Genomic DNA, 15,037 nt, shown 5'->3' on the forward strand with positions numbered 1-15,037 from the left:
GACTGCGTATAAACACAGCTGTTCATTTTTAGAGGCTGTTCCTGGGTGTGTTTCTATAATGAGCATACACAATGGGGGACAGTTTTGAATCCTAATGAAGGTTTCTTAGTCCAGCACTGGAGGTTCTAGAAGACAGTAAAAGTAAGCCTACAAAGTTTTAATTTCTCCTTTTTCTTTTCTCTCCCTTTTTAACAAATATGCTCTGTTGACAAATGCATTGATTACCTGTCAGAAATACCACACGCTATGGAGATAGTATGTGGTTTTCAGAAATGTCGGGAGGTGTCGTTGGAAAATTATTAATTAAGAAAACTTAGAAATCCTCTGCGCCTTCCTAGCCATGTGACCCACTGTACTGAGTTGGTTCCCTTGTCTCACTTTATCTGTCACCGGCCTTAGATGACATCTATCCCACTGTCACTGAGTAAAAAATTATTTCTCTTCCACTATCCATCTTCCTTTTAAAACATCTACTGCAATTTTAAATTAATCTCAGATAGTTCTTTCCTTCCCAGTAAACAAGAGGACTCTAACAAAAGGAGTGTTTGGCTGATGTGGCTTCACTCTAAGAGGCTGGATAGCCGGGCAAACCTGTTGGGGGATGTCTGTGTTCCGCTATAAAGTCGGCACAGCACGTCGTTCCACAACCTATAGATAATTTTCCACCTTAAAGTATGCCCTGATTGCAGCTCAGGGTTTTTATTTCACTTGACTCCTTGATTTCTCCCTCTTTTTATAAGAGAGACGTTCATCGTTGGCTTGATTCTCCCTGAGTTTATTGGAAACAAAGAACTTTGCTTTGCTGTGTCTCGGCTTCCATTTTCTATTCACTGCCAACTCTGGAGGTATCTGGAGCAATGGCAAAAAAAAAAAAAAAAAAAGTATCTCACATATTTCTAGAGCTGGCAGAAATGTATCTTTTATCTTTCTAGAGCTGGTCCATTTGGTAGCTGGGAAGGAATGGAATTCACTACAAAAGAAGCAACAGTATTTAGATTTGTTATCCAGTCACCTAATTGCCTGCTATGTCCAGTAGAATTTACTGACCAAATAATAGGGACCTAATTTCCACCGAATAACAAGGAATCTGCCTCCCTAGAAGATGGTCCAGCATGGCTGTTGGCTTCTTGTGGCATTTGCAAGTTTTCTTTGCCTTGCTATTCAAGGGTTTCTTCAGATTTAGACCTGGTAACTCTTGGCTTCCTCTCTTTCTTGCTATAATTTTCCTCCCTTAACATCCTACTGAGAGTATCAGACATTATTTGCGCTGGATTTTTAGTCTTTAGAAATTATCTCTCTTCAAATAATGAACAATAGTATCCAATATTTGAATAATTTGAGCACCTGTTCTGAGACCTTCAGGTTCTAGATTTCTCTACCACTCCATGGAGGATGTGTCCTTCAGGACTAAATTTTATTTCTTCCATTTGTCATCTCTGCAGTGACCTCTTGCTATGTCTGTCTCTACTCTCTCTGGTGCAGTTTTAGCATGAGTATTCCTTTGGAGGGAGTAGGCCTGCCTCCTGGGGACATGCTCTGACAACTCCTGGCTTGTGCCTTGGACAAGTCCTTGTTCTCTGTGTACCTCATTTTTAACAGCATTGACTTCTGGAAGTTGTGGTCAGAATAGAAATCAGAAGTCAGAGCCAGTGGTCTGATGCCATTCTAGGACTACTCTGGGGTGAATCAAAATGAAGGCACCTCCCAACCAGTACAGAGGAATTCAGGAAGGCTCCCAGCCATTTGCATTAAAAACTGCTCAGGAAGAAAGAGAGGGCTGTACTTCACCGAGCTAAATTCAAAGGGCTTCTGTTCTGTTAAGGATTAGAGACCATACTGAACAACAACCACAACCAATGAATCTCGTTTGTAAGTAACCCTCCCTGTTGCTTTCCACCAGTTCGAACTCCAGTGGATGCTGATCCACTGTGACCCGCTGAGACCCAGGAGAGAAACATGTCATGAACTGCCAGTCAGAATCACAGTGAGTCCTCCGAGCACCAGCAAAAGTCACTTCTCCCCACACCACTGTCACTGTCTAGTCCTTACTAGTGCCTCTACATCAGTCTCTTTCCCTGGAGTAATGCTTTGCTGTGCTGACTAGCTTGGAATTAAAGAAACACAGGTCCGTTCTTACAACTCTGCTGGAGGAACCATCACCAGCAGACCTGTGTCTGGCACTTCCTTTGGAAGTGTCTCTGCAGGAGCGCTGGGGGGGGGGGGTCTGCTTCCCTGTAGGGCACAGACCCTTGGCAGGCTCTGGGGACAGCCAGAGGCTACACTGAGGAGGGTGGGGTGGAAGAACTGTGCATTTAGGTCTTGGAGCAGCTGCCAGGAAAGGGTTAACTGGGACTGTTGTCATTTTATCCCTCCTCCCAGGCCTGTTAGCTCTCCTCCAATCCCCAGGACCCTCTCCTGGGTCATTCATAAAGAGAAGGAACCCAGGTCCCCTTGGCCTGGCACCTTTACAACCACTACCCTGGATGGATTAGGAGGTCCAAGTGCCATTTTATGCACTCAGCGGGGGTCTAGAAGTCTAGAGGGCATCAGGCTGCAAAGCCAGGCCAGAGGATTGGCAGAGAGCAACAAGGATGGCCTGGGCTGCCTGGGGACAAGGAGCACTTGGGTTGTCACTGATCCTGTCTGGGCTCCGCTTAAGTGCTGCTCAAGTAAGTTGTGGGAGTTTGCCCGGCACCTTATTTTTCTTCATCTTTTTTGTCCACAGACCAGTCAGACCACCGAAGAGGTAAGCTGGGGGGAAAAATGAAAACACTCCCATTTCCTAAGCATGTGACAGGGAAAAATAGGTTGTGGTGAAGCTGTCCTGGTTGTGGGAAGTCAAAAAAAAAAAAAAAACTCTCAGGGTTTCTCAGGCAGCCTGGGGCACCTCCAGCAAGTAGGGTCTGATTGGGAGCCTCTGGTGATCATGGATATGGGGGAAAGGTGCTATTTCTCCACTTTGACTCTAACTCTAAAGGCACAGTACTGGGGTAGCCCATGACTAAGGCTTACATTTTGCTGTTTGTTCTTGTTGCTTACCCCTTCCCTAAATGTGGGTCATGCTCAAAAATTCAGAAAAGCTTTCTCCAGCTCCTGCTGCTGTAGAAAAACCACTAAACCTCGAGATCCCGCTAGCGACTTAGGACTGATGTCTGGCCAGCCTGGATCCCAACAGAACTCCAGCAACTTCTCTCTAGACTGCCCTCCCTTCCCCTGGCTCCTGGCAAGGCAGAGTGCAGGAGCCAGGCAGGGAGGCCAGGGGAGGTTTGAGGTTTCACTTACAGAGACCCCATTGTAGCCTGTCTGGTCCTTGAAGTTCAGGCAAACAGAGTCTTTACTGATTAAAGCAGCCTCCCCCCCCCCACTTCCCCCTCCTCCTCCTTCTAGAAGCAGAGGGGGAGAAAAAAATGTTCCCTAAAGCAACACGTTTATACTGTTTCAGGCGCCAGAATTCCCTGTAGACCTGTCAAAACAGCGGTAGGCGAGAGACACAAGGGCTCACAAACTAAGGGGACTGTTTGAAATTTGTGTAGCTTTTGAAGCGGGGTGCAAAGACCTCTTGTCAGGGACTGTCGCTGCTGGGGGAAGTGAAATGAGGTCAGGCTCCTGAATTCAAGGCCTTTCTGCCCCATACCTCCCAAACCTACCTTCCCAACCCCACCGCCCTCCAACCCTGCTCCCAGTCTACTGAACAAAGAAAGGCTTGCGGTGGTAAAGTAACTGTTTGTCCTGGAGCGGCTTCAGTCCTACCTGCTGGATTTGAGACAAATGACTGATTGGCAGTGGAGGTATCAAATGACCCCCATACTTATTTTTTTAACTCCCTTAGGTGGAAAGGGGACATTAGATACCCCCCTCTTTTTAATGTATTCTGAGTAGGGAGGCACAGTGAAGTCCCTCCATTTAAAGACATCGCGTCTACTCCACCTTGGACTGTTTACCTAACAGAGTGTGGAAATGCTGCTTTGGTTCAAAAACTTACCCACCATAGAGAGCCATCCTCGCCGGGGTGTGTGTGTGTGTGTGTGTGTGTGTGTGTGTGTACTTGCTCTGGGTGCACATTATTTTCCTCTAACCTTGTGTGTGTGTGTTTCTTTTGGCAGAGAGGTCCTCCGGGTGAGCAGGGGCCTCCAGGGCCTCCCGGGCCTCCTGGAGTTCCGGGCATAGATGGCATCGATGTAAGTTTCTAGTACTTGGGCATGGGTGTACATGCCCAAGACTCTTCTGTGGGACCCCAGCTATTCTTACCCACTTTTAAAACTTTCTCTGTGTCTCCAGGGTGACCGAGGTCCAAAGGGTCCCCCCGGACCTCCGGTAAGTTGATTGGCCTCATGGCGCCACACTTCCTTCCTTAAGATGTGTTTTGTAGACACATGCTTATGTTTTAAGAGTCTCAACTTTGCTTTGCTTCATTTTCTCTCCCGCTGCTGCTCAGGGTCCCCCTGGAGACCCGGGCAAGCCGGGAGCACCAGGCAAGCCGGGCACACCAGGAGCTGATGTGAGTATACTCCTGTGTGTGTGTGTGTGTGTGTGTGAGAGAGAGAGAGAGAGAGAGAGAGAGAGAGAGAGAGAGAGAGAGAGAGAGAGAGAGAGAGAGAGAGAGAGAGAGATGGAGGGAGGGAGGGACAGGAGAGGGGGGAGGGGAGGAAGAGTTGGTAGAGGGGAGGGGGGGCAGAGGCAAAGGGGAAAAGGGAGAGAAACACTGTGGTACCTTGCAAAATGTCTTGTGAAGGTTGACCTCTGCCTATAAACTGTCACCTCCACTGCCTACATAGGGAGGAAAGTGGTGTCATGTAGGTGCTGGTGGGTGCTGGTGCTGCTCTTCCTGAGGACCAGAGTTCAATTCCCAGCACCCACAGAGCAGCTCACAACAATCCCAGGAGATCTGAGGCTCTCTTCTGATCTCTGGGAAACTCAACAAACACGGTGCATAGGTATTCATATAGGCAAAACACCCAATACACAGAAAATAAGAAAATAATTTAAGGGGTTTGCAACCCCATAGAAAGAATGACAATATCAACCAACCAGAACCCCCAGAACTCCCAGGGACTAAACCAACAACGAAAGAGTACACATGGCTCCAGCTGCAAACATAGCAGAGGATGACCTTGTCTGGCATCAATAGGAGGGGAAGCCCTTGGTCCTGTGAAGACTTGATGCCCCAGTGTAAAGGAATGCCAGGATGGGGAGGCGGGAGGGAGTGGGTGGGTGGGTACAGAAGCACCCTCATAGAAGCAGGAGGAGGAGGTATGGGATGGGGGATTCCAGTGGGGAAACTGGGAAAGGGAATAACATTTGAAATGTGAATTAAAAAATATTCAATAAAATAAAAGGAAAAAATTAGAAAAAAAAGCCCCAATAACACCAGAAAACAGGTGGGTGTAAAAAAGAAAAAAAGTATTTCAATTACTAATAATTTTTTTTTAAATAAAAGGTTGCTCAAAGTGAGTGGTAGAGTGTATTAGGATGCTATAGGGGCAGGAAATGCTTAGCACAGGTAAACAAGACATTAAAAATCAGCTTCGAAAATGGGAAGTTAAAAATCAGTTTGGGAAGACATTCAGATGCCCAGCTATATGGTAAATGATATTTCCCCAGAGTGAAGTAAGTTCATCTTTCGAAATCAGCACCTCCTCCCTCTCTGCACACTGTGCATAGTTGGTTTGGTGTTTTTTCAGAACCTGATTTTTGTCTCTGGCTTGCAAAGAGATGGCTTTCATTTTCTAGGGTTCATTAAAGTAGCATTCCCTACCAACCATCACTTGTTTGGCAAAACCTAGAGGCTTTTCTAAAGAAGGAAAGCTCCCCCAAACATACACCTGTTATTTCCAAGAATTTTTGCAAGTTTTTAAAAAGCCCCATTGTTCTGAGAGAACAAACCAGCTGCATTTTAGCTGTTACTCAAACAAGCCTCTTCTGCTGTGATGAACTTGGTGAGGGTGTTAGATTTCTGTGTCATTTAGTATTTCAGGAGACAGACTTTATCTTACAATCCAAAGCTTCTAGCTTAATTTCTTTTTCTTTTCTTTTTCTTTCTTTTTTTTTTTTTGTGTGTGTATTTCAAATGGCAACACATAAACGTCTATGTGTTAGTAACTACAAATGAAATATGTAACATTGGCTATCCAGACCTTTGAGATTGAATTATTTGAAATTTTCAGCTCATAGGAAGAATGTCTGATAAATATAGGCTACTGGGTAAGTTCCTAAAGTAAAATAAGTTGACCTTCTACTTTTCTTTGGAACTTCAATCAGCCTTTATTTTGGAGGAGAAAATTTCTCATTAAATTAAAAAAAAAATGTAGTTGAAACATAAGCCATTCATCTAAAATCGTGTCTTTCTGTTGAACTTTAGCTTAATTTCAGACAGAATTCTGGACTTAAATGTCCCCCAGTCTGTTTGTTTATGTAGATGAGATCTTGCTGTGTAACCCAGTTGGGCCTGGGACTCAAAATCCTGCCTCAAGTGCTAGACTCAGTTTAATGGTTCTTTTGTAACTTGCTTAACTGCTCATAAAAAAAAAAAGTTAAATCATAAGCAAGCCTCTTTTTTTTTTTTTTCTTAACCCTATGTTTCCATTTGGATAAGCACATGATCACCCTCTGAATTTTGTAGTAGAATGAGAAAACAACCACACAGTTCTTCTTTGTCTATACTGATAGCCCCTTAGTGCAAAAAAAGACAGTATAGTATCAGAAGGTGTGCAGGCTTCTTAGGGCATCACCTTTGACCCTGAAATGGTCCATAAGGAGAAATCCAGGATGGAAGGAAGCAAAAGACAGAGGGAAAGGGGGGTGTGAAAAGGGAGAAACCCCATGCACACCCTAGTGTTTTAGCATTCCTGAGATCTGAGAGAACTTAGCTTGGCCTTTTCACATGGCGTATTTCCCTCAAGCACAGTCTCAGATATTACTCCCTTTGGCTTTATCATAACCTAGAGAGGAAATCGTTCTAATGTTATTTTCCCATGAAAAGGAAGATGAAAAATTATAAGAACAAATAATTTCCTCAGGGATCCAGAATTATGTAGCTGCTAAGACCACAGAGACTTTTGTATTTATGGAATTCATTTTAGGCAATTCAGGTCTACCCTGCAGGAGATACAGATGAGGTTGTTAATCCATCTATGGTCATACCACCCGGATGTGCGGGCTTTCGCCTTCTCAATAGACAAGTGGTGGGGAAGAATGGAGGAAAAGGGTGATGGGGATGTTTCAGTCCCCTTCTTACCAACTAGGAAGAATGGTACATTAGACAGTAAGTGTTGAAAATGCTTACAACTGACATTCAGTGATTGTGTGTAAGTACTTTAATGCGTCATTTCCTTCGACCTTCGAATCAGAGCCATTTGTGGCTGCTGCAGCTGGGAAAATTCCTTACTCTCCTCTCCTTGAGTTGGTGTTAAAGCCTTTCACTGTTACTGAGAAAGGACATTCTGAGAACAGTGAGTAGTAACCGCCCACTCTGCCCAGAGCCTGGGGAATAGAACATGTAGGAAAGCCTTGAAAGAGCTCTTTTGACAGTGAACTCGGGGACCTCGATCTCCAGTCACTGTGAAACTTACCTGATGCTTAATAAAAATGACTGTTGGAGGAGTTGTTTGTCAGAACCCGAGAGCAGGACGGCGTCTCCCATATGCAGTGGGTTTGGGTAGATTTGGATTACAGCTATGCTTCTAGTGGTATTCCTTTTCTTTGGCTGAGCTGCTAGGATGCTGGCAGGAAACAAGAAACAAAGTGGCAGGGACAGGTATCCCCTGACAAATGGCGGTGTGAAGGCTCACAACACAGCCCAATATTATTCTATACGGAGCTCTGTCTGCATAAACATTCATATGAAGGCAATTCCCCCTGCCACTGGAGAGTTTTCTCCTCTGTAATATCTTTGAAATTAGATTTAGGGAGTTTTATTGCAAATTGGATTTTGAAAATTGTGCAGGCTGTGCGTGTTCACCACATCTCCAGTTCCTCCTTTCTCCGCCTCTCAAAGCTGAGTCATCTTTTCTTTTGTGGTCATACAGAATAGAGATGTGAGAGCCTATCTATAGCCTTGTACCTAAAAGACAACTGTGTTATTATTATGGATAATAAGCAATAGAGAGATTATTACAGGTGCTGTTCACTTCAGGATGCTCAGAAAGCTCTGAAAATAGTATTTTATTCTTATTTTAAAATATTTTATTGGCTACTCTCTGTATTTACATTTCAGGACCCAAAGACAGGAAGAAGTGCAATTATGTATTATATATAATAATAATATAACATAACAAATATGTTGTTAAACTATGTGATGCTATACAGGCCTGATGTTAAATGATTTTTGTTCTGTGAATGGAAAAGACCTATACCCCTCAGAGATGTTTCACAGCAGGAGTAGGTAGTTGGTTAAGACATTATTCTGTGAAGTCAGTGTTCATGAAAATGGCCAGCCATGGAAGGAATCTGAGGAGACAAAGAAGTGTTATGATGTGGTTAATATCAAGATTTGATTTGTTATCATGGTTCCATGTCTTTTTTATTGAAGATTATGAAGAATTAAATATTAATAGAAATGATAAAATGGATATAAAATGCATTTAATACATCTTAGCATGAGAAATGATGGCTAGACATATATATATATATATATATATAAAATGGCTTAAACTATGCATATTAGGTAGTACACATGGTTATATGTTTTTATATGGAAAATGCATGCTTTCAAGTTGTTTTTTTTAATCTAAAAGTTAATATCTGTCATTAAGTTATTGCATTGCTAGAAAATGGATGGAGGGTTTAAAATTATTTGTACTTATTTCACGTTAAGAAAAAGTTGCATTAGCTTTCAAGACATGGTCGACCAATGTCCAGAAAAACACATAATGTTTCTATTTCGTAGGTGAAGTAGATGCATGAATCTGGCAAATGGGTGGAATAAGCGTCCACCAGACTCAACCGTTACATTGTATTGGACTTTTGACAGTGCAGTTACCAAACTGTCAAATTTACAACAGAAGGGAAGTCAAAAGCAGAGTCCGTGGCACATGCTTTAAAAGAAGGAGTTACTGGAAAGCTTTACTTTACAAACACTTGTGTTCTCCAAACTACACATAGCTAGTAAGATAAAAACCTTCTGCCCCATGTTTTATTCCTCGAGCGCTGACATGTTTTCTTGCTTCATTAGGGATTAACGGGACCTGATGGATCCCCTGGCTCCGTTGGACCAAGGGGACAAAAAGTAAGTTAGCCATCTCAACTATTTCTACAGTGTCCTCAAATGCCAACCAAAATACCTCAGAAAGATTTTTGATTTTGGAAGTGAGCAGAAATACTGAGCATCAAGTGGACTGTGTTAATGATTCTGGTGTCTGCTCAATTTGCATATATTTATATTTATGCTACGAAGAGTATGCAGTACACAGAGTTCATATGCTAGAAAATACAGTAAATCTTTATTTATTTACTTATTTATTTTAGGGAGAACCTGGTGTGCCTGGGTCTCGTGGATTTCCAGTAAGTATAAGCAGTGAAGCAGCAAAACTGAAAATCCATCTTTAGGTAAAAGTCTGCCATTGTGAAGCACATTGTAATGCAGTATCTCCATAATGCACATGGCAAAGGGCATATAACTCATCCGGTATAAAAGTGTATATAGTGGCTATATACAAGTGTACCTACTGTGAGTAGAAAAGTTTAAATGTATGGGATAAAATGTGTGTCCATATCAGATGAGATTTTTTTACTGTAATTTAGTTTTGAGACAGAGTCGTATCCTCTAGCCCAGACTGACCTGGAGTTTACCATGTAGTCCAGGATGGCTTCAGTCTCACAATTGTCTTTCCACCTCAGCCTCCTGAGGGCTGGGTTTACAGATGTGAGCCACATAGCCTAACCACAGCTGCTGGTTCTGTCTCAATGCCAGAAAACATACCTCAAGCAACAACAGCAACGGTCCAAGTATGGTGCAATAATTTGAACCTTAGAGTGCGTCATGCCACTCACAGAGGTACATCTGACAGAACCTTGACCAAGGAGCTAGCTCATCACTCAACTTGGCCTTGCTTTGCTCAACAGGGAAGCAGTGTTATCTTTGTGTGTGTGTGTGTGTGTGTGTGTGTAGTGTGTGTAGTGTGTGTGTGTATGTGTGTGTGTATATGTGTGTGTGGTGTGTGTATGTGTGTGGTGTGTGTATGTGTGTGTGTATATGTATGTGTGTGTATGTGTGTGTGTGGTGTGTGTATGTGTGTGTGTGGTGTGTGTATGTGTGTGTGTGTGTGTGGTGTGTGTATGTGTGTGTGTGGTGTGTGTATGTGTGTGTGTGTGTGTGTGGTGTGTATGTGTGTGTATATGTGTGTGTGTGTGTGTAGTGTGTGTGTGTGTGTGTGTGTGTGTGTGTGTGGTGTGTGTTTGTATGTGTGTGTGTGCCTTCTAGGATCTCTTCTCCTTTCTTGCTTGGTCTTGGCCCTCTTTGCTATTGTCCTTTCCCTGCTTCACCTGCTTTGTTTTGCTTCCTATTAACAACCCTTCCCTTTCTCTCTCTCCCTAACTCCCTCCCTCCCTCCCTTCCTCTCCCTCTCTCTCACTCTCAATTGGCTATTTTATTTACTTGCATTTCAAGTGTTGTCCCACTTCCCAGTATTCTCTCCACACACCCCCAAACCACTCCCCTCCCCTTTACCTCTAAGAGGATGCTCTCCCCACTCACCCCTTTCCTTTGGCTCCCGAGACAGTTTTGCACCTCTGCTTTTATATCACGTATACAAACACGATTGCCTGGATCTATATAAAATCTAGGACTCAAAACTTCAGAACAAAACAAAAAACAGTGATGCTTGTTTTTCTGTACTGGCTGGTTTTGTGTGTCAAGTTGACAAAGCTAGAGTCATCAGAGAGGAAGGAGCCTCAGTTGAGAAAATGCCTCCATAAGATCCAGCTATAAGGAATTTTTTATTTCAGGAATGATACCAAGTTAATTTAAATATCGTATTCACATGTAGAAATATAACCATTCCTGTTAAAAGTAAAATTTATTTTAACAGTTTACTTTCTATTTACATATGCATTAGTGTAAGTGAGTTTATGTATATTACATACATGCCAGTGTCTTGGAAGTCAGAACCTTGCATTCCCTGAATTTCCATTGCTGATGTTGTAAGCCACTTGATGTCAATGCTGGGAATAGAGCTCATGTCCTCTCGAAGGGCACGCAGCCCTTGTAACCAAGGAGCCATCTCGCTAGTCCAAAGGGGATATATCTTAAAAAAATTACTTCTTTGCTTTCTGTGCCAATGACTTGCTTGGAGAGTATCTGAACCCATAAAGCTGTGTTGTCTCTAATGAAGATTTCTTATTCAGATGAGGAAAATCTTTTAATTATTTGGTTATGATGTATCTCACCGAGGGAGGCTGAGCATAAAAAGCTTCTTCACTTCTCTGTGGGAGGGTGAGCACACATGAATTCTTTACTTTGAATTTCTGTTTAAAATCCTTAGCAAAACAGTACCGGTCAGCAGAGAATGAAAGGAAGGCTTGAGGAACAAAGCACACATCTGGCTTCATCTGAGGCAGAATGATGCTGCTTCCTCCATCCAGGGTTTTCTTTCCATGAGCATCAGTGTCTATTTACATAGTGGGAGAGCATCAGCTCCTATGAACTGAACCATGTCTCTATGTTTCTATGATGTTTAAATCACAAGCCCTAACTATTCTTATTTTGATCTTTTAGGGCCGTGGTATTCCAGGACCCCCTGTAAGTATTGTTTCATTGTTTATTTTTACAAATTCTAAAAGTCTGACCCAATCCTGTATCTATTACTCTAACCAGTGGGGCTTATAGACTTATTTATATGATGTTACATAGCTCCTAAGGACAAGACCCCTGTTCTGCCAAATAGGGATACCAAACACCAAATAGGAAATTACCAACTTAGAAAATTTCTGTTTCCTACTAAGCAATTAAAAGTTTCACTAAATGGATTATAGTCTCACTGCAAAATAACAATAGCAAAGATAGATAATTCTAAGTCTGTTATTTATCATCTTTGATAGAATTTATGATAGACTGTAAACATATGCATAAATCGGTTTGTCCCTTTGACTTGTTGACTTTAGGGTCCTCCTGGAACCACAGGACTTCCGGGAGAACTTGGCCGAGTAGGCCCTATTGTGAGTACCCTGGTGCATTTTGATTGACATTTGCTAATTTGAAAGAAGGTGTTAGACAGATCACTCCACTGTCCACCTCCTCCCGAGATTCCACACAGTATAGATAAATTTCATTTCGGTTAATCATTGCTTTCTAACTTCCAGATTGAGTTTCAAGTTAGGGAGTGTCATCCATTGTTACACTCCCATCTAGGATTGGGATCCAGTGGCTCTTGTGTTAAAATATTTATGTGAAATTAACCAACACCCCTCAGGCAACCCTGTGCATATTTAAGGTAGATGCATTCAATTATAATCGGAATTTAGTTATCATTAAACAGAAAGAAAGTGAACTCGATTAGGAACATTGCCGATAAGAGGTGTGCTATTCTGTAAACATCTAAATATGTTGAAACACTGAGGAGGTATGAGTAAGTATGAGAAGGTATGAAACTCATACTTATGCTCATGGAGGAAAGGAGTCAGACCACAGGCATGTATGTTTCCTGTTGCAAAGTTATTTGCATATGTGTTAGGAATGAATGAACACAAATGATCGTACATTTAGAATAATTAGGATGCTCCTGACTTTTTATGTAGAATATTAAGAAGGAAGAGGGGCCAACAGTAAACCCAGAGGATCTTGAACCGGCTTTCATCTGAACGGCTTATTTGAATTTAGCTATCTTTGCTTTATCGTCCCTTGCAAACACTCAGTGGCAGATGAGCGTAGGTGGACTGCAGAATCGAGACATGGATTTGTAGAGATAAGAGTCTTTATTCTCAGCTTCAGGCTGAACACACGCTCTCTTTTGCTTTAGTCGTCTGAATGGTTCTAGTAACACCGACTACTCTGGTTCATCTGTAGACCAGCTGGAACAACACATGGGGTTTCTGGTTTGTCTTTCAAGTGGGTAAAGTTATCCTGTGGATTGCTGGTTTTTGTTTTCCCCTCTGTCTTTGTTTGTTTTCTACCTCGGTGAGGCCAGAATTCCTTCATTTGGTTTGATGGTAGGCCAGTGAATGCCTGAGCTCTGCTAGACTTTCTCTTACTGCTCTGCTTTCATGTTCTGTGTTCTGAACCTTGTGTAACTACTGTGTCTTTATTTTGAAATGACCTAGGGCGACCCTGGAAAAAGAGGACCCCCTGGTCCTCCTGGACCCCCAGGACCCAGTGTAAGTAATTTTAAGTTTAAAATTCTTTTGCATTTGGGGGGGGGGCTGAAGAAACCACAGAAACCAACATAAAATGGCTACCTCTTTTTCTCTCTCCTACCCTCCCCTTCCCTTTCCTTCCCTCCCCCTCTCCCCTCTCTTTCTTTCTTTTTAAACACACTCAGAGCCTGGTTCACTTTAGAATCAATAGCGGAACCCCAGTAGTCTAAAAGGTGGTTTCCCAAGAAGACAACTTATTTGTTTGCAGCCTTTTAATAGCTGTGATTTCTTATGTGTTCAAAACTTTGACATGCAGAAGAAGCGGTTTTGGGCAAATTCATTCTTGCTAAGTTTTTTTTTAAATGGTAGAAATAAGGAAAACAGTTGGAGTGTGTGACTCTCTATGCTTTTGTTTACCTGTCAGAGTGTCCTAATTTGTCTGTGTTGCCAATCGTGTAGCCTCTGCAGTCAGATAACCAGCTGTCTTATTTAGGGATAAGATATAGGGATCTTCAAAGGTATTGCCCATCAATCAAGTATTCAAACACTAACATATATGATATGTTTCTATTTTTCCCTTGTATCTTATAAAACTAATATTTTATTATAGTTTTGAACACTAAAATTTTCTATCGTTCATAAGTTAGAATAAATCATCTACTTTATTCTTAACTTTTTTGTTTTACTTACTTTAGGGAACAATTGGATTTCACGATGGAGACCCATTGGTAAGATTTTTTTTATTGATACAAAATGGCCTGCAATTCTCTCTTATTAGCATATATTAATATGAAACAATAAATTTAATCATGGTGTTTTAGACATGTGTACAAGACAATAGTTTTAATTAAAAGACCACATAGTCTTCAGATGATCTTTAAAATGATCTGACTGAAATATCCTAGCCTTCCATGTTTCAGTTGACTTACACCTCAGAGCCATGTGGGACTTGAGGAAGGCTTATGTAGTCTCAGGCGGTGTTAGGTTCCTCACTGGACAAGGATCTTTGCTTTTTTTCAGCCATTGGCTGTATGCCTGTGATGTGGTTTTTCACTGGAGTACTCTGGTTTTTGGAGATGCTTTATGTTTAAACAAGTAGTCAAATGCTAGTGGTCAAGTTATTTTGGCCCCATGTGAAAGGCTTTGACCCTAGAATGGGGCTGTGTCAGAGTGGAGGGGAGAAAGCAGACAAGGCCCTGGTATAATCCACGGTTAAGAATTTCATTACCACCATCCAAACAATGCATATGGAGGACCCGTGGCTCCAGCTGCATATGTAGCAGAGGATGGTCTTTTTGGGCATCAATGGGAGGAGAGGTCCTTGGCCCTGTGAAGGCTTGATGCCCCAGTGTAGGGGAATGTCAGGACGGGGAAAGGAGCATCCTCATAGAAGCTGGAGGAGGGGGGGTGGGATAAGGGGGCTCTGGAGGGGAAACTGGCAAAGGGGATAACATTTAAAATGAAATTTAAGAAATATCCAATAAAAGAAAAAAAGGAATTTTATTTCTTTTATTAAATCTGAAATAAATATGACAACATATTAACATATAACATGCAGAAGATGAGCACATGGCAGGGTATCTATTGAATGCTTCGTATTTTTCTTTATTTAAAAAGAAAAACAATGGAAAGAGCTATTCAGGATTATTTAATGATTATTATTGCTTTGAGATTTTATAGTTGGACTCCTTGAAAAAAATCCCCATCCTGTCACAGAACGGATGCTCTAATTTACCTCTCTCTCTCCTTCCTT

At 42.1% G+C, this 15,037-nt stretch overlaps 1 protein-coding gene across 2 annotated transcripts in view; it reads left to right on the top strand.

Annotated features, from left to right (window-relative positions):
• Nucleotides 1–15,037, top strand: part of COL9A1 (collagen type IX alpha 1 chain) — a gene marked incomplete at both ends in the record, with an annotated part of 79,039 nt that overhangs the window by 17,837 nt on the left and 46,165 nt on the right. Inside the window, 11 exons of one of the 2 annotated variants that reach the window (XM_080916658.1) lie at nt 1,901–1,984; nt 2,726–2,746; nt 4,104–4,178; nt 4,279–4,314; nt 4,436–4,498; nt 9,170–9,223; nt 9,463–9,498; nt 11,711–11,734; nt 12,097–12,150; nt 13,252–13,305; nt 13,980–14,012. In XM_080916658.1, the coding sequence (XP_080772784.1) occupies nt 1,901–1,984; nt 2,726–2,746; nt 4,104–4,178; nt 4,279–4,314; nt 4,436–4,498; nt 9,170–9,223; nt 9,463–9,498; nt 11,711–11,734; nt 12,097–12,150; nt 13,252–13,305; nt 13,980–14,012 (534 nt within the window). Of the gene's footprint in view, nt 1–1,900; nt 1,985–2,591; nt 2,670–2,725; nt 2,747–4,103; nt 4,179–4,278; nt 4,315–4,435; nt 4,499–9,169; nt 9,224–9,462; nt 9,499–11,710; nt 11,735–12,096; nt 12,151–13,251; nt 13,306–13,979; nt 14,013–15,037 lie in introns of those variants that run through there. The other variant, XM_080916659.1, reaches the window with a different exon arrangement.

Source organism: Micromys minutus (genome assembly GCF_963924665.1).
Source record: "Micromys minutus genome assembly, chromosome: 5".
NCBI classification, from domain to species: domain Eukaryota; kingdom Metazoa; phylum Chordata; class Mammalia; order Rodentia; family Muridae; genus Micromys; species Micromys minutus.